At 54.6% G+C, this 26,587-nt stretch overlaps 7 protein-coding genes across 7 annotated transcripts; 2 read left to right on the plus strand and 5 right to left on the minus strand.

The window, feature by feature from the left end:
- Window positions 1-301: 301 nt before the first annotated feature.
- JN550_001712 (uncharacterized protein) lies at window positions 302-4,148 on the minus strand (the record flags this gene model as incomplete). The annotated part of the gene is made up of 3 exons (XM_049312927.1): window positions 302-2,694; window positions 2,802-3,673; window positions 3,727-4,148. The coding sequence occupies 3 exons, from the start codon at window positions 4,146-4,148 to the stop codon at window positions 302-304; spliced, it is 3,687 nt and encodes a 1,228-aa protein (XP_049176563.1).
- Window positions 4,149-5,080: 932 nt separating this feature from the next.
- JN550_001713 (uncharacterized protein) lies at window positions 5,081-5,863 on the plus strand (the record flags this gene model as incomplete). The annotated part of the gene is made up of 3 exons (XM_049312928.1): window positions 5,081-5,131; window positions 5,187-5,549; window positions 5,663-5,863. The coding sequence occupies 3 exons, from the start codon at window positions 5,081-5,083 to the stop codon at window positions 5,861-5,863; spliced, it is 615 nt and encodes a 204-aa protein (XP_049176564.1).
- A 513-nt stretch (window positions 5,864-6,376) lies between these two features.
- JN550_001714 (uncharacterized protein) lies at window positions 6,377-7,864 on the minus strand (the record flags this gene model as incomplete). Its single annotated transcript, XM_049312929.1, has 3 exons — window positions 6,377-6,475; window positions 6,535-7,477; window positions 7,548-7,864. The coding sequence occupies 3 exons, from the start codon at window positions 7,862-7,864 to the stop codon at window positions 6,377-6,379; spliced, it is 1,359 nt and encodes a 452-aa protein (XP_049176565.1).
- Window positions 7,865-10,722: 2,858 nt separating this feature from the next.
- On the minus strand, window positions 10,723-12,942 carry JN550_001715 (uncharacterized protein; the record flags this gene model as incomplete). The annotated part of the gene is made up of 2 exons (XM_049312930.1): window positions 10,723-12,217; window positions 12,290-12,942. The coding sequence occupies 2 exons, from the start codon at window positions 12,940-12,942 to the stop codon at window positions 10,723-10,725; spliced, it is 2,148 nt and encodes a 715-aa protein (XP_049176566.1).
- Window positions 12,943-17,257: 4,315 nt separating this feature from the next.
- On the plus strand, window positions 17,258-20,226 carry JN550_001716 (uncharacterized protein; the record flags this gene model as incomplete). Its single annotated transcript, XM_049312931.1, has 2 exons — window positions 17,258-17,377; window positions 17,569-20,226. The coding sequence occupies 2 exons, from the start codon at window positions 17,258-17,260 to the stop codon at window positions 20,224-20,226; spliced, it is 2,778 nt and encodes a 925-aa protein (XP_049176567.1).
- A 617-nt stretch (window positions 20,227-20,843) lies between these two features.
- JN550_001717 (uncharacterized protein) lies at window positions 20,844-22,383 on the minus strand (the record flags this gene model as incomplete). The annotated part of the gene is made up of 2 exons (XM_049312932.1): window positions 20,844-21,172; window positions 21,249-22,383. 2 exons carry the CDS (start codon window positions 22,381-22,383, stop codon window positions 20,844-20,846), a joined length of 1,464 nt encoding a protein of 487 aa, XP_049176568.1.
- A 1,911-nt stretch (window positions 22,384-24,294) lies between these two features.
- Window positions 24,295-25,599, minus strand: JN550_001718 (uncharacterized protein; the record flags this gene model as incomplete). Its single annotated transcript, XM_049312933.1, has 3 exons — window positions 24,295-24,764; window positions 24,841-25,419; window positions 25,521-25,599. 3 exons carry the CDS (start codon window positions 25,597-25,599, stop codon window positions 24,295-24,297), a joined length of 1,128 nt encoding a protein of 375 aa, XP_049176569.1.
- Window positions 25,600-26,587: the final 988 nt, after the last annotated feature.

The following is a 26,587-nucleotide window of genomic DNA, read 5'->3' on the forward strand; positions in this document are numbered from 1 at the left end:
CAACAATCCGTTGTTCCGTTCCCTTTCCGAGCAGCGTCAGTGGGAATGCGGCCGAATTTTATAGTGTTACATGGCATTGAAACAGACACGATTCGACTCCTCCATCACTTTGAATGATGATAACTTCAAGCTGGCCCAATTTATATAGCTACAGCATAACAGCACCGAACACGAGGAGAAGAGTCGTTAAGAGTGATACGTTAAAGTGGGTGTATATTCTCTCCAACCCAACCCAAACCAACCCCATCACTCAAGCGTCAGAAACAACCAGGCTAATATGAGATCGAGTTACTCTCAAGTTTCAAGCGAGAGCCACCCAAAAGTCACCAACGAAGCTCTCGGTACTTGATACTACACCATGTAGGATCCAATCATTCCTGTACTGATTCACATCAGCGCGCGGGTAGTTTCTTCTCGCCTCACCGGCGAGACTACTCGACGTATTTTTCCGCGTGATCATCCACTCTGGAACCCCTCTCCATAATTTCACCAAATTCGAACGCCAATAGCCTTGCATCGACGCCACCAGGTGGTCTCTTAGGAAGTTGATGTCCGCTGTACCGTCCTCCTCGTCGTTCTCGTCGTTGCCTACTACCCAGAGATCTATTACTTGTTCGAGGTCTATATAATGTATATTCTTCGACTCGTTCGCAGTTTGAATACCTTCTCTTGCGCTGGTCCCAGTGTTCGACCGGCTCGGTGGTGGTATTGCTTCATCAGCTGCTATGGCTCCATTCGAGTTTTCACTACCAGGCGTAGTAGGTCTGGTATCAGCGTCGATCGCGAGAAGTACGACAATGTCGGTGTCAACCTTATCGCCATGGCGCAGAGCATAAGCCAAGATAGCGGCCATTCTGTCCACGGGTCGGCCCCATCCGCCGTAATTGAATGGGGCGTTGAGATAGCAGATTCGGAGCATGAGAACCCTCAACATAACCAACCAGAGTGACACGCTCTGAATTGTCTTGCGATATTTCTCGCCGCTCTCGGCATCTTCACCTGGGTGGTATAGCCTGACGTTGACTTGAGCATTGAGGCTGGCACCCTTGTCGATGGCTTTACAAGCTACGTCAACGTGGGACTCGTAAAAGGCAGTTAGGAGCAAACTCCTATCGGCGGAATCAACTTCGCTGATATGTCGGCAGATGTCGACCTGGCGCAACGCATACCCTGGGTGTTCTTCATGGCAAGCTAGATGCACCAACGACGGCCCGATCGTCGAGCTGAACAGGCGGTGATGATCATCACCGAGAGACACGTGTCCTGCGGTCGGAAGGGCAGGAAAATGCCCCTGTCCATTTCTATCAAGCAAGCTCTGGTAAGCCTGTATTACCTGCTCGAATTGCTCGATAAGATTATCGTTGACCTGTGTTGTTTTCTCGGTTCCACGGGGTCCTCGGGAGGAGCCTGCTAAGGAAGAAAACTCGTCAATATACCTGTTGTAGAAGTGCGTAAAGCACGGACTAGGCTCAAGGTCTTCAGGACTAGTATTCCAGTACTCCATCGAGACTGTCGCTTTTAACTCAGCTAATGTGAGCTTGAAGTAGACTTCTCGAGTGATAGGTTGCATAGCAGCCGTGTGCGTCTCTCCTCCAAACCAGTCTTGGACCAAGAAGTCCTTCACTGTGCGATGAAAAGGTTCCACGCTGTACTTGTAGAAGAGGAACTTGGGTTTCTCAAGATCGCGCTGAAACCTTTGGGGATATTCCCTCATCTCTAAGAGCCCGGCAGTCAGATCGCTGAGCTCACGTCGAACAGTATCCAGGCGAGTCTGTATCTCAGTTTGACTTATTCCATAAGGCTCCATAGAGAAAGGAAACGTCGGATCGTCAAGTTCATCCAACCAGGAGTACGTCATTGCATTCAGAGGTTTGTCGAGGGGATTATGAAGCGTTAGCATCAGCATTTTATCCCCTTTGCGTCTTCCTGACTGGTCCGCCTTCATTAACATCTCTTCGTAGAGTTTGTGCAATTGCCGAGGAGTCTGCGCAACAAGGTTCAACAATTTTTCCTTTTCGTAGATACCCATTTTCGTAGCTAGTAAACGCACAACCAAGCAAGCCCAGAGGAAGACACCTTCTGCAAGGTCAACAACCACGTGGGAAAGGTCCGATAGGTCGGTGTTCGATAGCTTCAGCGGACCTGGTCGTAACTGATTTTCTTCCTGGAGAGTTTTGAATGCAAACTCGTAGATATCGTGTCTCGTGAAATTTTGGATTTGAATAGTTTTGCCAGACTGACTAAAGGTATCCAGAAACTCTGCATGAGGTCTTCCGCTGCACAAAATCTTTACGTTGGGGTGCTGAGACCAGGCACGCAGGTATCGGGCTAGGTACAAGTGGTCCATTACGTCGCCTTCATATTCATCGACGCCGTCGATGAGAAAGCATATACGATACCCGGGTAGGTATCTCATTGCGCTTAGTTCCGAAATTGCTTGCTTCAGTTCAGAAAGTCTGAACGGGTGGTTTCCCAAAGGTGACGAAGGAATAGCTGTAGATAGTAAGTAGTGGGCGAGCTCCGGACATTGGCCAAGGACTTGAGAGAGAAGTGATCGGTAGAAGCCCTCTAAGCTTCTCTGAAGTCTTGAGCCAGCACTCCAGAAAAATAGTGAGACGAATACTAATTTGCGGTCGCTAGCCCACAGCTGCAGAGAATCGCGAACGACAGCATTTTCTGGGGAGCCAAGAAATTCTAAATGCTCATTCACAGTCAGTTAGAGCAGCCCCTAACGTCCGAAACCACTGTTGTTGGACATATCATAAAGACAAGCATACAACACACAAGAGAAGGAAACTTACTCATCAATGTTGACTTCCCTGAACCGGCCTTCCCACTGATGAAGAACGTTCCGTTATCCTCACGAAGGAATTTCAAGAAATCTTGAGATAATTGTCCACGTCGACTTTCTTCCTCGGCCCTTTCCGGCGAGTCGTGGATGGAGATTGAATTATCCAACCCTGCGCCAGAAGCCGGTTGCGGGGACGGTGGGCGAGAGGTTGCGGTGGCTACCTGAGATGAACCGTCCGTGAATTGTTGAGTATCATCGATTTTCCCGCTCTCAGGTAACGACGTCCCAAGTGCTCTGTCATTTGGGGTTTCCGAATGAGGCTCGTCTACTGCCAAGTGGTTGATCGCAGGCATGCTGATATCGTCATGGTCGTGTTTTTCCAACCCCGTTTGAGGATTATCACTGGAGATGTCATTGGCTCCAACAGTATCACTTATCTGCTCCATTGCCTTGTTTTCTTCATGGCCGTCACCTCCTCTCACGTGAGCATCATTTTGTTTCTCGGTGTCACCATCGATGCTCGTTGTTTCAGCCGCCGAATTAATGTCCAGGGCTTGTCCAAGGATCCAGTGAAAAGTATGCTCGCTTGGGTCGGCCACTGCGTCTTCGCGGGAGTATAGATCGGCGAAGTAAAGTCGTTCCAATACACTGTTCTCTTGAACAGCCGACTCTGACATGTCCTTTAGATTCTTCAGCTCGTCGCGAATCTGTGCGAGCGCATCGTTCTGCTCTAATTGTGAATCGCTACCAGCCTTTAACTGAGTGAGGACCTCTTCCAAAGTTTCTTGTGTTTCCTTGAGCCTTTTTGATGTCAAGTTTTTTAGTGATTCTCCCTCTTTGCTTATCCTGTCGAGATGAGCCTTGACTGGGGAGTTTTGGTCCCTATGACCTGTTAACTTGTCAAGTTCGAGGTCGTTTGGCGCAGTAGCACTTACACAAGTAGAACCTGAAGTCTAAGTATCAACTCGCTCCGATACATACTAATCCTCTTCTCCAGGCTCTGGATCTTGTCCTTCCGGGTGACCGACTTCCAGGCCGCCTTGATAGTCTGCCAGGACGCATTGCCATGCTTGACCTTGATGGACTTCAATATTTTCTGCAAATCGCGCGACAGGGCGGCACACTTATTTGCAAGCTTAACCAACTCTTTCTCATGCTTGGAAGATCCCTTGAAATCGACCTCTATAGCATCAGTCACGTTTTCTAGATCCTGGATGACAGTGGCGATGTGGACATTGTCTTCAGTGGTGCCATCTGCCGAACCAGCCACCTCGTAGATGCCATTGATCAGCTTAGATGAGAACTCCACGAACGTCAAGATGCTTGACGCAACGCCGATGGCGCTGATGGGATCCATGATCGTCAGCGTAAAGAGAGGCCGCGGCCCTGCAGTTCGGCAATTTGTGACGCCTTTCCCGGCCTCAGGGACGGTTGTCAGCTTTAGAAAGACTCTCAACTCACAGCGACGACCTCCGGGTCAGTAGGCAAACATGCTTCATTGTGAAATAATGTACAGTTCCCACGAGGCTGGCGCGATCCTGAGGTGAGGTCAGACGGGTCAGCTCTGGGTGCGAGCCCCACTTCCACCCTTGCCCGGCGGCGGAAACGCCTGAGGGTACAGGAGCCAATCCGAACTGCATGTACTCCGTAATAATAGTCTTATCTTCTTTGAGCCTTCAGCTGCCACGTATTACGACCATGGCGTTGCCTTAAGTTACAATCTTGGTGGGCAAGCTTGCGTGGAATTTGCGAGGGTTTGCCAGCTGCCAAGCGCTTCTCGAATACTTCGCACCAGAACCTCCTGCACTTTCATCCCAGACGAAAAGTTTTGGGAAGCATCTATTTCCAGGGGCAAAAGCATCCCATGTATGTTCAGGATACAGACGGCGCATTGCACATCAAACACAACGGTCGTGGACGACAGGTAGACCTTCAGATTGTCAAAGTTCCGAACAAGGTATAGCCAATCATGGCGTTGTTGGTGAACTAGGCACGAATATACGTGGTCCTGTTTGTAGTTGGGCTTAGTTACGTATTAAATCTCATAATCCAAGCTGGTTTACACTATACTCAGGTCTCCCAATTAAAGTCTCGGCGGTCGATACGATCGTTCTCCAGTGCCTGGTGGGTCCGGGATTACTACTCCATAGCCCGGAGGAACCCCACGGCTTTGCCTGCTGCGCCTAGAGCTTCCACATTCAACATTCAATTGACAACCGCACCAGTCAATAACTCAGTCCGAGGCTATCAATTGGTTCGGTATCTATAAACCCGCTCCATCCAAATACCATGGCTTCGGCGCGCGCCATGCAAGGTCTGCGCAGATTCACATCGTGTGATGTAAGTCGCCTGCCCAATACGTAGACCTGAGCCAGGAGCCCTGATAGCCAGCTAGATCGGCGATGCTCTGGTCAAGCTCAAGTATCCCTACGGCGGCTTTCTCGACGGGATCAAGATGTTCTCGCCGGGCGCCAGCGGCCGTGTATTCGGCCCCGCGGTGACTGTGCAGATGGTCGCGATGAGCGATACCTCTGCACCCAAGCTCGACAAGCACTTCGTTGACCACAACGAGGACGGGTCGGTCATGTACATTCAGCAGCCAAAGGACGTTCCCTCGGCCTGCTGGGGCGGCCTGATGTCAACTAGGGCTAAGTGGCTCGGTGCCCAGGGCGTGGTCATCGATGGACGGATGAGAGATATCAGCGAACACCGGGAGATGGAATTTCCGGCAAGTTGGATCCCACTGGCCACCAATTGTGTGAGGGTTGAATTATTGAGCTGATGCCGAATTACCAGGTATTCGCGAGGGGGAACTCCATTCTGGGATCCAACACATTCACCCGCGCATCTCGTGTGAACGTGCCATTGCAGTTCAAGAACGACCTGTGGATCAACCCCGGAGACATCATGGTTGCAGACGAGGATGGCGTTGTCGTGACGCCGCCGTCTCTGGTAGAACAAGTAGTCGCCTTGTGCCAGGAGCGTGCGGAGATCGACGAGAAAATGTTTACTGAACTAAGGAAGGGGGCCGCGATGGGTCCATTGATCAAATCGCTTCGGAATGAGAAGTAATGGTTGAAACCCTCTGGAAGGTGTCCCAATATTTATGCCCCAATGAGCACAAGCTTGCCGGTCTTGACCTTCCAAGGCTAAGGAAAACTTATTACAGTAATGTCCAGTGGTCGAACACGCGCAAGCTGTCTGTTCAGTCGTCTCGCCTGTATTACTATCGACTTGACCGGTATCGGTGCCAAAGGGAGACTAGCCAGAGCTCTCTTGGATTTACGGTTTGGTCATGCCAGTTAGACAGTCAATGGCAAATATGTGATCGACATCGTACAGCAGCACATAATTGCTTGAAGTGAGACACAAGACATGCAATGGTGTTACCGTCAGCTGGGGATGTGTTTATAGTCCATGGTCAGATAATCCAAATTACTAAAACGAAAACCTCGTAGCTCATAAGGATGTGAACAGTCTCAATCTGTCTAGCGAGAAGCACAGGGACGTCCGTTTCAACTCTTATTCAAGTTGTCGTCCCTTCTGTTGGACCCTGAACTTACGATTTGTGTCGTAACCAAGAGCCTACTGGCCAGCTGCCCCAGAGTCAGCCGGAACGTCCAGGTTCTGAGTCGCCTCAATCTTCGGCACGACACCGAAGCGCTTGTTGCCTTGGTCCCAGATCTGTCGAGAAGGTATTAGAGTCGGTACAGAGCGAAGGGATACAGGCAGGGGTTACTCACAGCGTATACGCTCTTCAGAAAGCTGTCACCCAGGATGTCGAAGTCCATAGTGCCACGGCTTTGCACTCCACCATACCAGTAACCACTACCGGCGGCGGCAAATGCTAGATCCTCCTTCTGGATTACAAACTCCTTGTCACCGACTGCCACGCTAAAGTCGGGCAGGTCGCTAGCCTTGACAGTAGTTGGGAAGACCCATCCCTGGTTAGCTGAATCGTACTTGGCCCCCTCGATGCTCCCGTACAGTGCCTTACACACATCGTCCGAAACAAGAGCAAGAGTCGTGCCAGTATCAGCAATGGCGGTATTGCCGTTAACCTCTGTGGATTTGCCGTTGACTGAGTAAGATGCAGATGGGAACTGCCAGAAGCCCTGGGAGTTGTCGATGTCCGTCCAGTGGATATCCTCACCAGATGCCTTGACAAGGTCTTGGTCAATGTAGCCGAAGGTATAGAAAGAGTCGTTCTTCTCGTCCCTTTCACTGTAGAAGGCCGACGTGAAGAGCTCAGCATCCTTAGGAATGTCCTCTTGAGTGATCATATTTTCCACGGGTGAGGGCTGGGGGTCTGATTCACCCCCTGAGGTGACAGTGTTGATGGTGCTGAAGGCAAGTCCCAAGAGCCCGTCGCCAGAACCCTGGGCAAACTGGTCGGACATGGTCTTGGCAAGCTCGACGGCCTGATTCTCGATTGCGAGGCCGCCAACAGTCACGGTATCGGTGCCAACGTCACCTGAGGCACTCGAGCCATCGCCATAAGAGATTTTCCAGGCCTTGCCGGAGAGCTTCTTCCACGTCGAGGACTTCTTGGGATCAAACACATTGTGTCCCTTTTGAGTGGCTTTGGTCTGTTCCGTGGAAAAGACCCAGAGGTCGGCTGATCCGGTGTCAAAGTCGAGCTTAACGGTCTGAGCAGGACTGCCGATTCCAACTTCACAAAGGTACCTGAACTTGATTTAGTACCGTAACGGTGCATGAAGTTACTGCAACGGGGTGACTTAAGTGACACACTTACATGGAGTCGTTCTGCTGGTCCTCGGCAGTAACCTCGCCAGTCTGATCACCGTCGCCAACCTTTTTCACAAGTACTCGATCGTGGCGGACGCGACCACCAATTGCCTTGGTGAAAGACTGTGGGACCAGCCCACGCTGGACAACCTTATTCTGGTGGAAGTAAGGCCCGGGCTGTGTGGGCTCGAAACCGAACCGGTTGAGCAGGTAAACATAGGACTTGGTGCCATGTGCTTTGTAGTTCTTGTTGCGGATGGCCCTGACCTTCTGCAAGCCAAGGTTCTGACGGAGGGTGTTCTGAGCAGCGAAGATAGACTCCATGTTGGCTTCGGGTTCAATCCTGGAGTGCGTCGTAAGAGAAATGAGAGTTTTGAAATATAGTCAAATAATACTGGTATCAAGCAAGAATGGGGGGAGGGGGGAGATCGCGGTTTGGGGGAATATGGAGGGTTCAAGAAGAGCAACGCAGGTGGGAGAGATCATGCTTTTGAATGGAATGGCCGGATGGTCAAAGACCTGCTCCATGGTGGAACATGAGGAAAGCACCATCCACCAGCCTATCCACAACATCTTGTTCCTGCAGTCGCCTCCTTGGAATAACTTGTTTTGATCAGAAGCTGCGGCAAGTATGGTGCGACGAGCAGAACATGGGGAGAACGAGTTGACCAGGGTAGCCGGCGCGTGCTATGGTACATGCCACTAGACAACTGGTTCATTCTACATGTGATGTGATGATTGTTGTGCCTGTGGGTGGTGCTGCCCAATAGTTGCGAGCAGGGTTCCACCAATACCCGATCGCCGATAGCTTCATGTTAGTTTGCTATACAGTCGATGGGAACACAAGCTCCAGAGCTGAGCTATGCCGAGAGCAACCGTTTGCGTACAATTCATCTAGTTGATTCAGGAGGGGAATGGCATCCCCGCGACATCTTTACTCTGAGACTGCTTCGTACCCAAACAACTCATTGGAGTCGTCTGAGCCCTGTTCAACACGAAAGACAAGCCTTGCTTGCTTGCATGAATTGAGATATCACGGACCGCAAAGGTTGTCATCCAGGAAACGGTTATGACGACACATCTGCCCACTCGTACCACGTTGCTCCCCTGCCGGCTTTGTACTGTACATAGTCGCTGCCTCTCTGAGCTTCGTCATCTTGCCTCACCAGAAACTACACCAATGCACACGCCATCCAATAGTTCAGATTGAGGGCTCCCACTTCCGGGAACCCCGGGGCTCCAGGACCCCGGAACAGATGATGGTTCAGTGTTGGTTGGATGGCGGAGAGAGTGGGAATCCTGGGTTGATTAGTCGACATGGATGGACAGCGCAGCGGCAGATCGAGTCTGTCAACGCATCCCCCCGTCGTGGGTGGGCCCGGCAGCTATCTGCTTGACCCAGATAAACGCATGGAATAGAAGCTTGACCTGAATGGAGCCCGGCAAGCGGCTACTGCCTATCGCTCCATGCATTGGCCCTAGCCGGGAGAACGCTTGGATCCTTGCCGATCATGGACCGTCGAAGGTGCTTGATAAAGGAGGGCTAGTTCCTGGAAGTCACCCAGGAGTGTGACGTGCCTTGGCAGAAGAGCTTGTTTTGACGATTGTCCGCAATCGTGTTGCGCGTTCGTGGTTGTCCCACCTGTGTTACGGGAACCCTGCTTGCCCAATCGGGCGCTGGACACAACGTCATTGGGCGACCCGGGGCTATGCCAAGGCAAGTCCTCCCAGACCTGCATGAGGAACCCTTGGATCCCATCAAACAAGCAACGAGGTAATATGCAGAGAATGGCAAAGACGTTTGGTGTCAATGTAGTATCTGGAACCAAGAAGAGCGAGTAGAGGTGCTAACCCATGTTGGAAACCGCCGCTCCCTTTCCTCGTGCTTCATCTAACCGCGCGTTTGATGTCAAATGATTACCTATGCTTCGTGTAGCCTCGCCGTCGGCCCCAGCCTATGTGATACAGAATGGGATGCGAGCTTCCGTCTCGCAAATGGATATCTCCAGAGGGCCCCCGCAGAATACACAGGAGGCGCAAATCAGACTCAACAAACCTGGATGCTCGATGTGTTGGAGGGTAGAAACCCGTGTCGGAAAGCGATGCGGCATGGCAATACGAGTCTGAGGACGACACGTCGAAATCAGATGAATCAGACCTTGAGCGTTTCCCATGTAAGTGAACATAGTACAATTATGCACTGCTGGCGGAGAATACGGTCCACATAGATGTATTGGAAGCTAGAAGCTACAAGCCGGTCTATATTGCATACAAGACCCTGCCAATATCGACGGGAACTAGCATTAAGCACAGCCCTGACATAAATCCTAGCACGTTATGCTTGACAAGGCCTCGAGCTGTTTGTAATTACAACATTTTCATCAGGTCCAACATGCACGGAGCAACGCCCAACGTCATGCTCTCCTATTCATTACTTCCCAAAGAATCAAATCAAGTGCTCAACAGCTCACCCGAAACAGAACTCGATATCAACTTTCCTTTTGTTGTTTACTTCATTCTCATGGTGGTTCTCCCTTTCACCGCGAGTCCTTTAATATTCAGCCTATGTTTGGTTCATCGCGGATCCATCTTATGCAGCTGCACATCCAAAACCCGGGAATCGAGAGAACGTTGCCCCTTCACAGGTTGCTCAAAGTCAAAGGAACCCAGATGAAGATGGAATGCATAAGGTTAATATTCTAGGTCACCTCCTACTCCAAGGATTACCTAAACTATCCGTCCGTCTGCTATCCGCCTCCTCTTTAACCAATGTATGACATCCGCCGATCCACTGCTCCTCAACAGCCATGTGTCTTAAAAATTAGACAGTGCGCCACCGAGCTCCTCTCCCGCAATAATCCTACGACTGATGTCGCCTCTGCCACTCCGCCGCATATGATGTGAAAAAGCAGATGTAAACAGAAACTCCACCAAACGCCAGTACAATGGCCCATTTTGAAACAGTCAGCAGAAGACAAGAGTAAAATCCAAGAAGGCGGGCAGTAGCTGAGTATTGGATCTGAGCAAGCGAGCGATGGAGTCTTGTGCTCTTCAGCTAATGCAACATGCCAATGGAAGGCTTTTTTAGGAGTTGGAGTAAAGCAATAACATGTTGGACCCGCATTAAGCAAGTGATTAGAGGGTAGGTAATGCAATTGCAGCGGCTATCGGTTGCAGCGGATCTACTGAGGATAGTAGACAGTGTTGGGTTGCGGGTAGTAAAACCCGTCTGGGCTGGGCGTGACCACCCCATTGAGGCTCATGACCCCGTTGTTCCCCGGATACCCTTGGGGAGCTGAGTAAGGCGGGTAGGTAGGAACTTGGGGCACCTGCGGTACCTGTGGGACCTGTGGTAGTTGCGAAGCGTCGTAGTAGTATACCATGCCGTTGACCTCTTGTGCAACTAGATTGGCACTAGGTGCCATCTGCCCGTTTGGCTGTGCACCATCACCTTGCGGTGGGCCCTGCTGATTACCAGGAACAAAGGCAGGCGCTGCAGCAGAGTAAGGGGTTGCGCCTGGATAATAGTAACCTTGATGAGGCGGCTGCTGCATCATCTGGTAAGGAGGATAGTAGCCTTGTTGCGAAAAGTGCGTGGGCTGGAATGGAGCTGCGTGGATGGCACGTTCCGGAATCTGGGACAAGGGGGTGCCTGTCGAGTGCTGTGAAGGGTACGACGGGCGGCGAGCGTGGGAGTCGTGAGCAAAGCCATTTGACACCTGCACAGGTACCTGGTGGTGGAAAGCCTGCTGATACGACTGTGACTGTTGTTGCTGGAAGGTTGGTGATTCAATATTCTGGACCGACACCGTCTTCTGCGGCCGTGGTTGGTGCATAGGAATAGCAGCGGGCTGGTTCTCTTGCATCGGTTTCTGCGGGAGAGGGTAAGTCTGCGGCTGGGGCAGGTCGTTAATAGCCGTCTGGCCAACAGCAGAAGCCCGATCTCCATATGTACCATCAACACTGGGCCCCTGTGGCTCTGCGCGTGGTGGCAGCCTTACCACAGGCCGAGAGGCGTCCATGGCCATGGGAGGGCGCGAGATCGCTGAGCCGGTTGGCGACACGAGGAAGTCCCGCCCCATATCCGGCGCAATCGAAGAACGCCTGCTGAGAGCAACACTGGGGGAATACTGGCTGCCGTTGTAATGGCTTCCATTGTAATAGCTTCCGCCAAACACGCTCGTTCTCCGCGAGAAGCCCCCAATGGAACCGAGCCCAGATCTTGGTTTGCCACGCAGACGCTGCTGATTCGGCCGCAAGGCTCGCGGGATGAAGATGAACGACCGGTCCGTAGCCGGGAAGATGTAGCGAGGTGGGAAGTTGGGTAGAGAGATCCGCACAGGCTTGTCTCGTCGCAGGGGTGGGCGGTGATCGGGCAATTTGGTGTATTGCTTGACCGGGATTGCCGAAAACACGACGGGCGTCTTTAGCGGTGGGATAAACACCCTGATCTGTACGTTGCCGATCCGCTTCTCCGTAGACAATGTTCGGTTGATGGGCGTCGAGCTCATGTCACACGTAGGAATGTAGCCGTCGCCGTTGGGCGGGCCATCATCAACCGTGGGACGATGGTGGATTGGCTGCCGTGGTGGCCGAGCAGGTTCCGCAACAGTCTCGTGCATGTCGTGAGCCCATGGTGCACTAACTGTTGGATCTGATGGGTTGAAAAATTGATGGCTGTCGAAAGGGTTAGCACACTCCCCGTCCACACTATGGGGGGAACACCACGGCCGCGAGGAAGAAACTCACCTTGCCGGGGCAAAGGGCCCTCCGATAGCACCACCACGGCCTCTGCCGCGTCCTCCTCTGCCGAACGGCCGGAAGCCATTGGTAGATGGACCAGCGTGTCTGTGGTCATGCATGAAGAAGGCCCCTCTGTTGGGCACGAAGGCCGGATCCTCATCCCGTTTCCGCCTGTACTCATCGTGCTCCTTGCGTCGTCGATCGTGGGGGTGATCCTGTGGCTGGTCCATGGCTGCCGAGCTGGAGCTCACGATGACAGGAGCCGCCGCTTGCGTGGAAGGCTGGGCCTGGGTCTCCGTGGTGGCATCCTCAAAGTTCATCTCCTGAACCGTCTCCGTCCTGTCCGAGATGGTCAGGCCGTTTAACATGAACTCGGTGTCCGAAACGGCTGTCTGAGCTGCCTTGCCAGCCTTGCCCCTGGGCTCGTTGCCAGAGCTGCCGGATGCTTTTGCGGTGCCCGACCTCGCGTGGCCATTAGCGGCACGAGCATGTGCCTTGCGCACGGCAGGGGAGGTGGGGGATGTCTCGTCGACATTGCTAGTATCGCTATCATCTGCCAAGTCATTGTCGTCCGAGGCTACGGAGCCTTCGGTGAGCGAGTCGTCGTCGAGGTCGAAGTCATCCTCGCCGTCATCATCAACCCTGCGGCGGGCAACCATCTTTCTTCGTCGAGGGGCCGCCATAGCTCTGTGTGTGTGTGCGTGCGTGTGTGTGTATATGTAAGCGCGTGCGTGTGCGGCTCTACAGGCCGTGGGTAGCACCAGGGCCGAGTGGAATGGCTTCGCTTGACAGGAGCGAATGGCCGATGCACGTAGATGGCGACGAGGGAGGTCAGTTGATGGCAGAATCGCGCGCCGTCGGCGTCGTGATGGATGTGGAGAGGCAGTTCATGCGTGACGGTGCCGTCTCTGCAGGAAGCCGGGCGTGGAGGGTCGTGGGCAATGCGTGCAGCGGGTGCCTCGATAAGAACAGCTGCTCGGGATGGCGGGCGTGCGTGGAACCGCCCGCGGTGCTCGAACGAAGGGAAGAATAAGTCGAGGGAGAAGCTTGACGCAACCCAATTAAGCCAGAAAAGAAAACAAAGTGCCTGTTCTGTGCCTGTTCCCAATGCCCAGTGTCCAGAGCCTCTCTGCCTCTGTTTGTGCTCCTACAAGTTTCCCCCAAAAGAGCCGTGGACAGGCTAGATTACGGCCCAAGGCAGGACGGAAGGGAGGGTCTGGAAGCGAAAGGAACAACAGGTTCTAGAGATATACCTCCGTGCCCGATGACGCCAACCTTGACCTCGAACCCACGAGGCGGTGGTTTCGACGGGAATAGTGTCCTAGGTGATGGAGGGGGCTGTTGGATTTTTTTTGAAGCTGTAGAGAGTTGGAGGTCTGAAAATCATCAGGCGGAGGCGGAGACGGCCAGCAGCTTTAGGCCCGGTCCAGACACGCAGGAGAGCAAGTGTCAGCCGAGAAAAAAACGACGCCAGTCCAAGGCGCTCTGTTGCAAATGGGGATCGCGGGCGCGCCACTGGCCCCGGCCGCTTGCAAGGGCTGCTTGAGGTAGTTTAGCTGGCTGGCTGGCTGGCTGGCTGCTCATGGCCTGGCAAGCCTGGGCAATGGGGGTCTGCCCAGGGTGTGTCGAGCAAAGTGTTGACATTTCGCCCGTCCAGGGTGGCCTGCATCCAGAACCAGAGCCTGCCAATTGGGCCAGCGCAGGAATGGCCAGTGCATTTGGATGTTGCCATCACTCTGTTGTGGAATGGAGTTGTTTACTTTTCTGGATCACCATCCATCCCCAACGTCTCTGTCGCATCCAGGCGCCCAGCTCGGCTCGCGACGATGCCGTCGAGAGACGAGTTACCTCCCACAATGCAGCGCCAGCCAGTTTCCGACTCTCGCTCGCGCATGCATTGACCGAATCCGAACCCGTACATGCAATCAAATCGTCGATGCCTGGCTTCCTTGCCTTTATGCCTGCGCTGTCGTGCGTTGCAGCGCGGCCAATTGTGTCCGAGGCGCTAGCTGGCATTGGCAGCGAGCAATCGTCGCCGAAACAAACAATGCACAAGCCGAGTTCACCTGCGATTGCTGGACGCGCCTTGCCTTGCATCGGCAATCCCCTAAGAGGCACTCTACGGATTCACGTATAACTGCCCTCCATAGCCGGTTCCTCGAGCACAGCGTCCCTCGCGGTCTTCTCCTGCCGGTGCCGACACCCCCCCGCCTTCCAAGTCTGGTTGACCGAACCACATCTGCCCAGACGACCACGCACTGGCTGCTCGCTACTGGAGTGCGGCATCAGAGCCATCTTGACATGGGTTGGCACACGGCCGCCCGCCTTGTATACATATACGCAGAGCGGAACAGAACATATTCGCACGATGCTTCCTGCTCCTGTGCTTGAACTCCCGTAATCGTGGGCTTGCCGTGGGCATCTCTTTAAAGCCGAAGTATGGAGAGCTCAATTGCTCTAGTGCAGGCTAAGACGAAACTACAACCTCGAGCCGCATCAGCCAGTGGCCTAGCGGCTCCAACACGAAGCCATCCGGTTTTCGGGGAAGGGGGAGCAGAATAACCGGCCGAGCCCCCGCATTCCAATTCGTTTGTAATCCGTCAACTATGATACACGTAACCGTTCACCCGTGACATGTTAGACTTCTACTGTGGTAACCGTCATCAGTAAGCCAGAGTGGAAGCTGAACAGGCGAGTTCCATGGCGTCAGCACTGATCGGGCTGAAGCCTGTGAGATAAATGTGAACGAGAGACCTCGGAATTGCACACACTCGAGGGGCCCTATGGTTGCATCTAGGTAAACGACTTCCATGCCGCGAGAACATGGTCGAGGAGAAATAGGTCAGAGATGATCGGGATTCATTTCTTGCAACTCCTGGAGCCATTTCTTTTGGTTCTTCCCTCTTCATATTCATGCGAGCTGAGGATGGGATTATTTCCTGAACGTAACTACTGGTAGACTTGCGTTGGGTGTATGTAAAAGTCATGGCGAGATTGCTGAGGAGAGCATGCTCACACTTACCATGTTCAACAAGGCTTGTTCTCGCAAGGCTCCCTTGAAATATTAAAGAGCCTGAGCAACACTACGATGGGTAGGGTCAGGTCCCGTCTCCTTCTCCCCTCAGGGGACTGGGTGAACTACCCGTCTATGCTTGACACTGCGCATGTGAGTCCGGTATCTCCAGGGCATCAGTGTCTCATGACGCCATCTCTGCCAGTTCGGAGGAGGCATGCGAGGGAATCTGCTTCTGCAGCTGGTCGCTTTGCGTGAATCGTCACGTCGTACGAGTCTCCGGCGCCCACGGTTAGACGTGGGCGACAGCCTATCAAGCTTCAGGACCGACATCACCCATACCACTGCTGTTTGAGATCGGGTAGCTAAGGTTACTCTGACTGACGTGCCTCGAGCCAATCCGTGTGCGGCGTGGTATGAGCCAGTCAAGCACGACATCATGCCTGGAGAGCAGGCAGCTATGGAGCTTATTTTTTTTTGCCTCGCGCCGTACTCTGGCTTTCTCCTGATCTATCAATTTGCTTGCAATCCCTGCTGAGGATGACCTATGGATTCAAGAAAGCGGTTAGAGCAAGACAGGAGAAGAGGTCTTCAACCGCTGAGTATGGTAATGCAAGCTCGACGCGATCTCGGTAAGGCTGCCGAGATGGCCACTCGCCGCCGCCACTCGCGCCCCAGTAAAAATGCCACCGTGAGCTGAGGAAACAAATGTAGATAGATTACTTTGATTCAACGTAGAACTGTGTTGTGTAAGCTGTGTTTGCCTTGCGGTCAAAAGAGACAAGGACAGGACGGGAGACATCCATTGCCTCCGCCCTTCCACCGTCTTCTTTTGCCTCGTGGTCGCCATAGGTTTATGAATCGAATCGAGGCATCCCGGCCTACGTAACTAGACACATGCGCGCTTGACATGTCCTCTCGCGTGTGAGCAGCTCCGCCCGGTGTTAGTGGCACATGGGATCAACTGCCTGGGGACGCGGTACAGCGGTTAGAGCCTTAACGAAGACACCCGCGGACTTTGGGGCCCCCCTGGCGCCGCTCTTGTCGTAGGTAACTCTTGTGTCCCCCGCTTCGTCTCACCCACGCCTTCCTTGTCCCGCCGCCACCGACGAATGGATTGCGAGGGTTGACTTCTGCCTGCAGGTCGCATTCAAAAGGGTACGTACATCCCATCAACCTGAAGCCCGTTGCCCTGCTAGGAAAGCCTTCCTGTCCCCCCTCACCCCTCCCCGTGCCCCATTGACTCGGAGTGTCCTGAGAGCCCTGCCCTTAGCCACCGACCGACCGGCTGGCCACTCAGTGACGTTCACCCAGACACCAGACACCAGACAGCCCCAACCCACTTGACCAGACTGCAACTCAGGCAACGCAACCTTGACCTGGACCTGGACCTGAACCTGGGCCTGGCGCTGGACCGTGACCACCTGCTTGCTCTTTTCCCCTCCTTCTCCCTCACTCATCAACTGCGGCGAGAGCCTCGGGAAGCTCAATCCTCCCTCTTCCTCCTCTTCCACTTTATTGTCGTCGTCATCATCTCCTGCTGCATCAACACTCCCACCCCATCCGCCAGCATTTACACATCGACGGTACAGTAAGTAGACGCCTCTTTTCCCCAGACCGAGCCGAGATAAGGCGCGCTCCGCATTCACCGCCAGCTGCACGATCGACCCACTGATAAGCACCAGCTTTGGTTGGCTGCTGCTCCCTCCACTTCACCTGACTACTTTAGCATTCACTACGTACGTCCTACCTTGGTTGCCTTCGTCGCCCGCGGCGCTGAAACGCAACGCTACACTGCCTCCCTTCTGCCACTTCCTCCCGTCACCTCCAACACAACGCCCGCAACACATCCATCGTTGCCACTCTCCAGAGCAGCGCTCTGTCCATCAGCTACACGCGCACATTCTCTGCCGGACTTCTGATTACTGACGGGACACATTTGCAGCCAGAAAGTCGACAACATGGCGTCGTCGGCTGCCACCCCCGACACTCCGATTACGCTGAAGGTCAGCTACGATGGCGTAACCCGCCGCTTCAAGCTGCCTCTGCGTGAGCTGGGTGCCATCACACTGGAGACCAAGGTCAGTACCAAACAAACCTGGACACCCTCTTTGTCCAACGAAAAGCGCCATCTGTGCCTTTTCGCGTTCCTTGAGTCGACCTAGGCCGGCTCCCCCAAGACGTACCCAGATAAGATCCATATATCAGCGTCTCGTCGTCGACTTTGCCATATCATAGTGAAGCATGCAATGCTGACGCAGGTACCAAACAGCTCCGAGGTTTCCTACACATCCCCGCCGGGACCAAGACCATCATCGAGCGCTACTCCGACTCCGCCGCTTCATACGTCATGTTGGAACCCGGCAACCTGTCGGTCTACAAGCAACTATTCCGAGCCGCCAAGGCTAAGCAGAAGCTCAAGCTGCGTGTCTCTACCCCCGTCCCGACCGAGACCGAGCCCGAGGAGGACAAAGGCCCCAAGCCTGTCACTGTCGAGGACGAGCCTGAATCCTCTCAGGAGAAATTCACTGAAGCCTCAACCCCCGAGGAGGCATCGCAGATCTCCGAACCCTCGACTTCCACACCTGCACCTGCCGAGTCGTCTGAGACGATCGTTGCACCCCAGACCCCCGACGAGTTCCCCGAGTTCATCAAGCAGTGGCGTGCCAAAGGCATGCCCAGGATCCACCTTCGCCGTGACACCAACGGCGTCGAGGTTATTGACTTCCTGGGCCAGGGATCTCCGGCTGAGCCGCTTGTGACTGTGGACCCTGTCGCCGAGCAATCCTCCTCGTTGGACAAGTCCTTACCCATGGACCGACCTCGCTACCGATTCTCACAAACCGCTTCCACCCTTTCCTTTGCTGACCTCCTTCGCGAGGCACGTGGAACTGAGCGCCAAACTCAGGCACGAACACCGGTTCAAGTTGCACCAGCAGCAACTGTAACTCCTCACGAGGCCAAGGCACCACAGTGCCCGGCATTTTCCAGTCGCTTCAGGCGGCCCTTCACTGTTTGCTGCAACAGCTGTGACAAGGCGGTTCCCGATGCCCACTTCCACTGCTCCACCTGCGATGACGGCGACTTTGACCTGTGCCAGGACTGTGTGAACCAAGGTATCTCATGCTACAACGATCAGCACTGGCTTATCAAGAGAACTATCCAGGATGGTCAGATCAACTACAGCACGACTCACATCGCGCCCAAGACCAGCCGTTCTTCGAGTGAGAAGAAGCCCATCGAGACTGTGAAGAGCACGCCTGCGCTGGCCGAAGTCAGCCTGCCGATTAGGTCTGCGGAGAGGGTCGCGGCTGCCGTTCACGCATGGAGCCCCGTGTTCATGGCACGGACGTGCAACTGCTGCGTCCAAGAGTTCCCCGAGAAGGAGTTCTTGCATTGCGATGTTTGTGAGGATTTCGACCTGTGCAAGACTTGCTTTTCCAAGGACCAGCACGGCCACCACCCCAAGCACAGCTTTGCCCCTGCTGTGGCGGGCACCGTATTTGACAGCTCCATCACGGCGCGTCTAACCCCTGGCCGCAACGCTACCCACAACGCCATCTGCGATGGTTGTGACAACTACATTAGAGGCGTCCGCCACAAGTGTCTGGACTGCCCCGACTGGGACTACTGCTCCGATTGTGTTCAGAACGCGGGCTTCATCCACGCGAACCACCGATTTGCCCCGATCTACGAGCCTCTTTCAGATCCCGTCCATAGGTCAGTATCGTCTCGATCGATCCACACGGGTATCTGCTGCGATGGTCCTCTCTGCACAAGTACGCAGTCCGGATCGAGGTACATCGTTGGTGTTCGTTACAAGTGTGCCGTCTGTCACGACCTGGATTTCTGTGCTGGCTGCGAGGCTAGCCCCGCCAACACTCACAACAAGACTCACCCCTTGATCAAGTTCAAGACACCGGTCCGCCACGTGAGTGTGAGTACGACTGGAGAGCACGAGAACGGACAACGTCTACCCACCATGGGAGACCGCAACTTCGGTGGATACCCCTCACTCCCTCAACGTACTAGCACTCGTTCCACAGAGACAGTTCCCTCTCCCAATGAGAACATCGCTGTGAACCCCGTCCAGACTGTGGTTGATGTCAAGCCTGTTGAGGTTCAGCCCGCGATGGAGCCGACGCAGCAAGAGCTTTCTGAGAAGGAGGTCATGGAGCCTGAGCTGGCCACTCCGACCCAAGAGAAGGAGCAAGCTGCGGAGCCCGATCTTGTCGCCATGTTCAAGCATGACACCGTGGAGGATGGCACTGTCATGCCTCCTAACCACACTTTCGAGCAGACCTGGGTCCTCCGCAATGAGGGTAAGGTTGCATGGCCCGCTGGGTGCTCTGTGAAGTTTGTAGGTGGCGACTACATGGGTGCCGTTGACCCCACGCGTCCTACTGGTGTTCGCGAGCTCATCTCCGCCTCCGAGTCGACCATCTGCTACAACCAGCTCCAACCCGGTCAGGAATTCCCTTTCACTGTCTTGATGCGAACCCCCGAGCGTGAAGGCAAGGTGATCTCGTATTGGCGTCTTACCACCCGCGACGGCGTCAAGTTTGGCCACAAGCTGTGGTGTGACGTCGCCGTAGAAGCCCCGCAGCAGGTCAAGGACGAATTCAACCAGGAAGAGTCACTACTGGATTCCGAGGTCCCCGCAATGGGCAAGAGCCACATGATCATCCCCAAGCTCGACCACGAGTCGCCAGCTTCCAGCATCCTTGTTCCCAAGTCCGAGAGCGAGCTCGAGGTCGCTACCGAGACTGATACTTTGGCTCCTTCGGTCCAGGAGAATGCCAATGACTTCGAGGACTGCGCTGAGGATGAGGACTGGGCCGAAGAATCCGACGATGGCTTCATGACTGACGAAGAGTACGATATCCTTGATGCATCTGATGAGGAATACGTCTTTGAGGACAAGAAATAGACCTTCTTGTGACAAGACTGGCTCTCTTACGAAGCGCTGGTATGCGAACTAACTTCTTCCGGATTTGAGACTGCTGGACATTGGGGCAAATATCTCGCGACGTGTGTTACTATGTGTTGCTATTTCTTTCTGTCATTGTGGCGTCATGGGTTTCTTCTTTGCCGCTGTTTGGCAAACTCTGGTCAGATTCTGACCCTGATTCACTCACTTATGAGACACCCCTCCAGATTGGTCGCCATGGGTATATTTGATTGCTTCGCCAGGTAGTTCAGGTAGCTCAATTTGATCTTTCATGAACAATCTTTCAGTTAGTGAGGTCAGAGAGATTTGTGATTTGTGATGTGTTCTGCAACCCCGTATCTCTCATACAGCAATAAAGCGTCCTCATTGCGATCTTTCATGAATTCTACATTATACGGGCAGTGCGTGGCTCGCAGTTTAGAACGGCTTGCGAATTATCCATGTCGACGAGATTCCATCGACAATGAAGTGAGCCATGTCTATCCCCTGCTCGCTCAGACACCCGAGGGGTATATATCACGGTGACGCTACAAAATTCAATACCAACCAATCTATGCAACCTTGACTCCTGATTGATGCAAATCGCTGCCCTAGACCTAGGGGTACACCCTCCCAACATAATGCAACGTCGCCGCATCCGAGCTATCCACCGAATACTCGTGTACCTCGTCGCCCATAATGCCGTAAAACATGGCATCCAGGGTAGCCGCTATGGCGCTGAAGTTGGCCGTCGCCGGGCCCCCGTCGAACCGGATACTCGACAGTGCGTTCACCGTAGACCCTTGAGGGCCGTCCCACCAGCTCCCCTTCACCGTCCCGTCCGCCATCGACGTGTACGACAGCGTCTTGGACCAACTCCCCCACTTCGTCACGGCCACGTGCTGCGACTCGGCCGGGAGCGGGAGGTCCGGGATGATCTCGGCCGCTATAGCAAGTGCAAGTCAGTTTGGAAACGTTTCTCCATGCGTTGGTCCCCCTCCCCGCCCAGGAAAATAACTCACTCTTCTTGGTCCACGTCTTGTTGTCATACGCCGTGACCTGCAGACTCCCCATCGTCCCCGAGCTGTAGCTCTGGCTGAGCAGGCCCATGTTGTCCTGCGTGCCCCGGTACTGCGGCACCAGCGCCAGCGCCGTGTTGCCCGTGACCACGTTGGAGTCGAGCACGACGGTCGACGTCGTCCAGTCGGTGTAGTTGGCGACGTTGATGGCGCCCTTGGGACCCTGGTACGCCACGGTCCACACGCCGACGCAGTTCTTGTCGGCGCAGCGCTCCCAGGCCGCCGCCAGCCGCGACGCGTGGATCGTCTGCAGCTTGGCGTCCTTCATGGTGTCGTTCTTCCAGCGGTCGGGCCAGTTGACGGGGTCGTCGGCGAAGGTCGTGCGCACCAGGTCCGACCGGTCCAGGAAGTGCACGCGCACCTGGTACGCGTTGGGCCAGTCGAGCGCGGCGCTCGCCAGCGCCGTCCCGGGCGCCGGGTCCAGGTGCGTCGCCGAGTTGGCCATGACGGCCGTCACGTTGGTCGTCGCCCACGTCCGGTTCTGCGAGTCCCACCGCCGCCCGATCAGCGCGTTGGCCGGGTCCTGGAAGAAGACGGCCCGGTGCGTGAACCCCTTGGAGTCGGTCCAGTTGGACGCCGTCAGCGACGACACGTCCATCACGTTCACGTTTGTGGACGACGGGGGCGAGTCGGGGTTGTCCGGTCCCGAGGCGGACTTCTGCCGCGAGGTCAGGACCCCGGCCACGGCTCCTACGACGACGCCGATGACGACCACGATGGCGACGGCGAGTGCTATGAAGAAAGTACGCCGCCGTAGGCCACATATCCTCCGCTCCGGTGCGGCTGCTGCCGCGTGGCCATCTGTGTTTTGCCAGGCGGCTTCATTTTGGGGGACTGAATTATAGTATTGATGTTGATGTGAAGCGACGACCTCGGGCGCGAGGTTCGCCGCTGGTATATACTCCTTCTGGGACTGACCCTGGGGGTCCGGAGTCACGGCCGCCTCCTTATGCTGGTCCGCCGCCGGCACGACCTCTGGGAAGCTCGAGTGATCCGGGGACGGATGTTGTGATTGTGGGTTGGCGGCGTTGTTCGGGTCCTGGTTGTAGTGGACCTCGAGGTTGCTGTAGCGGTCCATGTCGCCCGTCCTCGCCCTCGCTCAGGCAGGACCTGGGTAGGTGCGCAAAGGTAGTTTTGATGGAGTCGGGCCTATAGTCTGCAAAGCCACACAAGCTACAGCACTCACGTCACTGATACATGCGCCAGACACATACCAGCCCGACCGAAGTAAACAAAAACTGACGGGTTAGAACACAGATTTCCAAAAAGAGTCGGCAAGTCGGAAGCAGTCGAAAGGACAGATAGAAAGCTGGGGTGGGATCTGCGCTCTTGATCAAGTCCCCATCCCGTCCCCCCGTTAAGACCCGCCATAGTGGTTGCCAGCATGGTGATCCTTCCGCTGTGGCGGGGCCTGAAAAGCATCTACGATTGGCATCGTCTGTTCCCTCTCGGCAGTGGATAATGCCAGGCATTGTTTCGGGGCTAAACATGCGACTGGTTGGGGAGATCGTCGCTGCATCTTACGCCTATCGCTGGAGCGCCCAGTAAAAGGCTGCTGGGCCCTGCTGGGCTGCGGCCTATCTGGAGGCGAAGCAAAAGCGAAAGCACCACTAATCATGTCCGGTAGTGTTATTAGCTTCATCTTAAGGCTGAGTAAGCTTAAATATAGCCTGTGGCTCTCCTATTCACGTTGGCGGTGTACATTGCGAGCGAACCACGACTAGGACTCCAAATCGCGGCCTTGGGGCGTTCGATAATTGGATTGGGGTTATACGAGCTATTGGTTGAAATGATAAACAAACTCATCTCTGTAGATGAATGGGCGAGAAAATCTTTTGCAGGGGAAGTCCTAGACTGCAACCGCCTAGGACTGCTGCTGGTAGTGTGCTGTCAGCGCTGGCATGGGTTAAGCTGCGGATTCCGGATCTTGGACCATCCACAAGCGGCCGCTTGATGGAGACGTTTAATATGACTGCGCTCGCTGCACATGACTCGATACTGTGGTAGACGCAGCAACATCCGAGCCGCGCATTTGGTCCTGGCCGTCGACAGTCCTCTGGGCAGCAATTAGGGAGGACGTGGCTGCGCTGTGATCCGAAAGGCTTATGTGCTGTGGCGGCTCCGTCCACGTGATGGAGCGAGCCAGTCTCCGTTGACTCCTTGGTGAGTCGCGTATAGAGGCTCGGCTGAGACGCCCCTGTGGAAGGCCTCATATGTTGTTGAACCAGAGGACGGCTATGTGCTGTGCTCCAAGTCTCCTACTGAGGCAAGTAGAAAGGGTGAAGAGGGGGTGGGGTGGGGGAACAAAAATTAAAGTTTTCCGAAATTTTGTATACTGCTTGCCAACGTCGCAAGTATTCACATGAGGCAAAAGATAAACACATCAAAGGATGCCCAATATCGGAGTTGAACCGATCGCCTCCTCATTACTAGTGAGGCGCTCTACCGCTGAGCCAATCGGGCCACGATCGGAAAGATGCGAATTGCTTCTCCTTGTGTGGTGATGGTGAATTTTGGCTCAGGGGGGAATTATATTGTAAAAGAAAATTGAGATTGCGGAATGGAGTTGTGGTGGAGACGAGGGCTTCACCATGGCGTCTTGCTGGTAGCTAGCGTGGTCTCTGGTGGTATCGATAAGTCGCTAATGCTGGGGTCTCATTACTCAAGCGCAATGGTCGGGTTCGGGGAGGTGGATCTGGACTACGACGTGGAGTGTATCGGGGCAAGGTCTGGGTGCAATGGGTCGAGGGTTGCATATTGTCTAATGGCTAGTAGGACCGTAAGTTACTTGAAGTGCGTCTCTGCTGAGCAGCGGCTATAATCATTTGGATATGAAAGCTTCCGTGCGAATATTCAGGGGTAGAAATGGGGGAATCAACTGCAATTCAGTCACTATTTACCAGATACGCAACCCCAACTCCGATTAACCCAGGAATCAACGATTCAAAGAAACCCGCCCGCCTTTGACTCTATGCATACTGCTCCCATATCAGTCGTGATACGAGCCCTTCTCGTTGCCAATCATGCCCTGGCTCTGTTGTCTCCTCCTACGGCCAATGACCTCCTTGACCCAGTCGCTGAGCGTGAAGCCCCAGTGGCCGGCAACCAGCACTCCTGAGAGCACGTTGATGACCTTGATCAAGAAGGTCAGATAACCGTCGCGGCTCTCCTCGACCGTGAGAAGTATAGGCTCAATGTCGTACTTGAAGAAGATGCCGGGGACCATGCGCTCGTTGATCTGGTGGCTCTGTTCTGTCACGGCATACTGGTTCGTGAAGATGGTCCGGGAGGCGGAATGCGAGTGGCCGACCGTGTAGACGGTGGGCACGACGGACATGAAGTACTGGAACTTGTGAAAGTGGTTTTCTGCCACGTTGACGGTGCGGTCGAGAGGGTTGACGAGCGAGGGGTAGAATGGCCCGAAGGACAGCTCGTTGACAATGTGGGAGAAATTGAATGCTACCAAGATGCGTTAGTCTTCTGAGCCTTAAGTATTGGGGAACACCCCGGTGCCAATGGGAACTCGTGGACTTACCGTTGTGGTCCAGATGTTCGCCGAACTCAGCATATCCGTGACCTCTGGCCGTGATATGGAAATCACCCTGCACCTTGTTGAGATCCAAGCTGCCGTAGATGCGGCAACTGTCAGCAGGGCCGCGGCCCCAGATCCGGGGGGTCTTGCTCCACTTGGGCTTCTTCTTGCCCAGGGCAACAATGTCGTGGACGTGCTCCTCGCCGAAGCCCTCGTCGTGGAAGCCGGCGCCGGTGACAACCTTGCCGTGGGTGTCCCTGCCCAGCTTGTGGACGCCCTTGTTGTCCACCCACTGGGCCCAGTTGGTGGCGTCCTCCTGCAGCCTCGAGGCGGCGAGGATGCGGTCGCCCGAGGCGTCCTGGACGTTGACGTGCAGGTCCTTGCACTGCATGCGCAGCACGATGTCGAGGTTGATCTGCATGCTGTGGCCGACGCCCTTCTCGACGGCAAAGGTGTGGTTCTCGGTGCCCCGCCACCAGGTGCCCAGCTCGGCCCAGACGAGGACGAGGGAGACGAGGGCCATGGCGACGGTCCACTTGCCGCCGCCAGCGGTGCGCGTTACATACTGAGGTTTCGACTTGGCTGTGAAGCAGAGGAGAGCGGTTAGTGACTGCCTAGGTACGGTGCACACGGAGCTGTGTAGGCATGCGACAGAGCTGGAGGGAGGATCGTGGGCGGCTTACGAAAGGCATCGAAGGCCTTGACAAAGCTGCCGGGTTCGGGCTCGTCGTCAAAGCTGTGTTTCTCGTAGCCGTTCATCATGGCGTGCCGGTCCTGGTGTAGGATACCCCTCGATGTCTAGGTAGATACTGTACCGCCAGCCCGTCGCGGAATGCGTCGCTCGGGTTCAGTGCTGCGAACCCCGAAGCGCCTCGAACGCACTGCAGGCACCCGAGAAGTTAGGCCGCGTGGCCGGCTACCGCATCGAGTGAATTGCGTCGGTCAAGGGTTCCTCTGCTGTCGCGGTTGTCAGAGGCCGGAAATCGCTGCAACGTCGAATCGATCGCACTCAATTGATCCGCGGGTCATCAGAGGGCCCCGTGCTGTCGTCGTGGGTTTGTCGTCGAACTGGGGCGCCGTCGCGGGTTAGAGGACAGCTTGCAAAGAAATTCCCCAAGCCGCTGGCGCTCCCCTGGTTCAGGGTCCTGAAGAAACCGCTCTGATTGGCTCGTGCGAGCCGGATAGAGGCTGAATTTGGAGAAACGGCAGTGCTAACCATCAACTAGGTGGGGTCCACAAGTCAACGGCGCAAGTCGGCTCTGAGTCCGGAGCTCGACCTTCCACTTCTTCTCCTGCAGGTTCTATGCACCTAGAACTCTGTATCAGTTCTGCATCAGCATGTTTGAAACCTTTCTGTCTTGGCCTATCCATTTTCCTAAATTCATTTGATTTTCTTCCAGTTAACTGCTTTGCATGCAAGGGCACTGCTTACAGCCTTCCATAGACGGGCAGGTTCAGGACAGATGTACAAGCCATGTCCATGCATTGTTTAGCAACACTTACGACCGGGAGCACTTACAATCTCCCAGTCTATTGTAAGGGTAAAAGGAGCAGATAGCGGTCCGCTTCTGTCCGGTATGGAAGATGCGCTCGTTCTGGACCGCAATGCCGTCAATTCTATGTTATCATTCTAAGTTTATCTTACAAGAATGCGTGTACAGCAAGTGACCTAGCGACACACACAACCCTCCAAGTTACGAGCACCCGCGCTATGCGGCCGTATCTTCCTGTACGGTGGTAGAAACTCTGT

The sequence above is a fragment of the Neoarthrinium moseri genome (assembly GCF_022829205.1).
Source record: "Neoarthrinium moseri strain CBS 164.80 chromosome Unknown scaffold3_Wmoseri_CBS_16480, whole genome shotgun sequence".
Taxonomy (NCBI): Eukaryota; Fungi; Ascomycota; class Sordariomycetes; order Amphisphaeriales; family Apiosporaceae; genus Neoarthrinium; species Neoarthrinium moseri.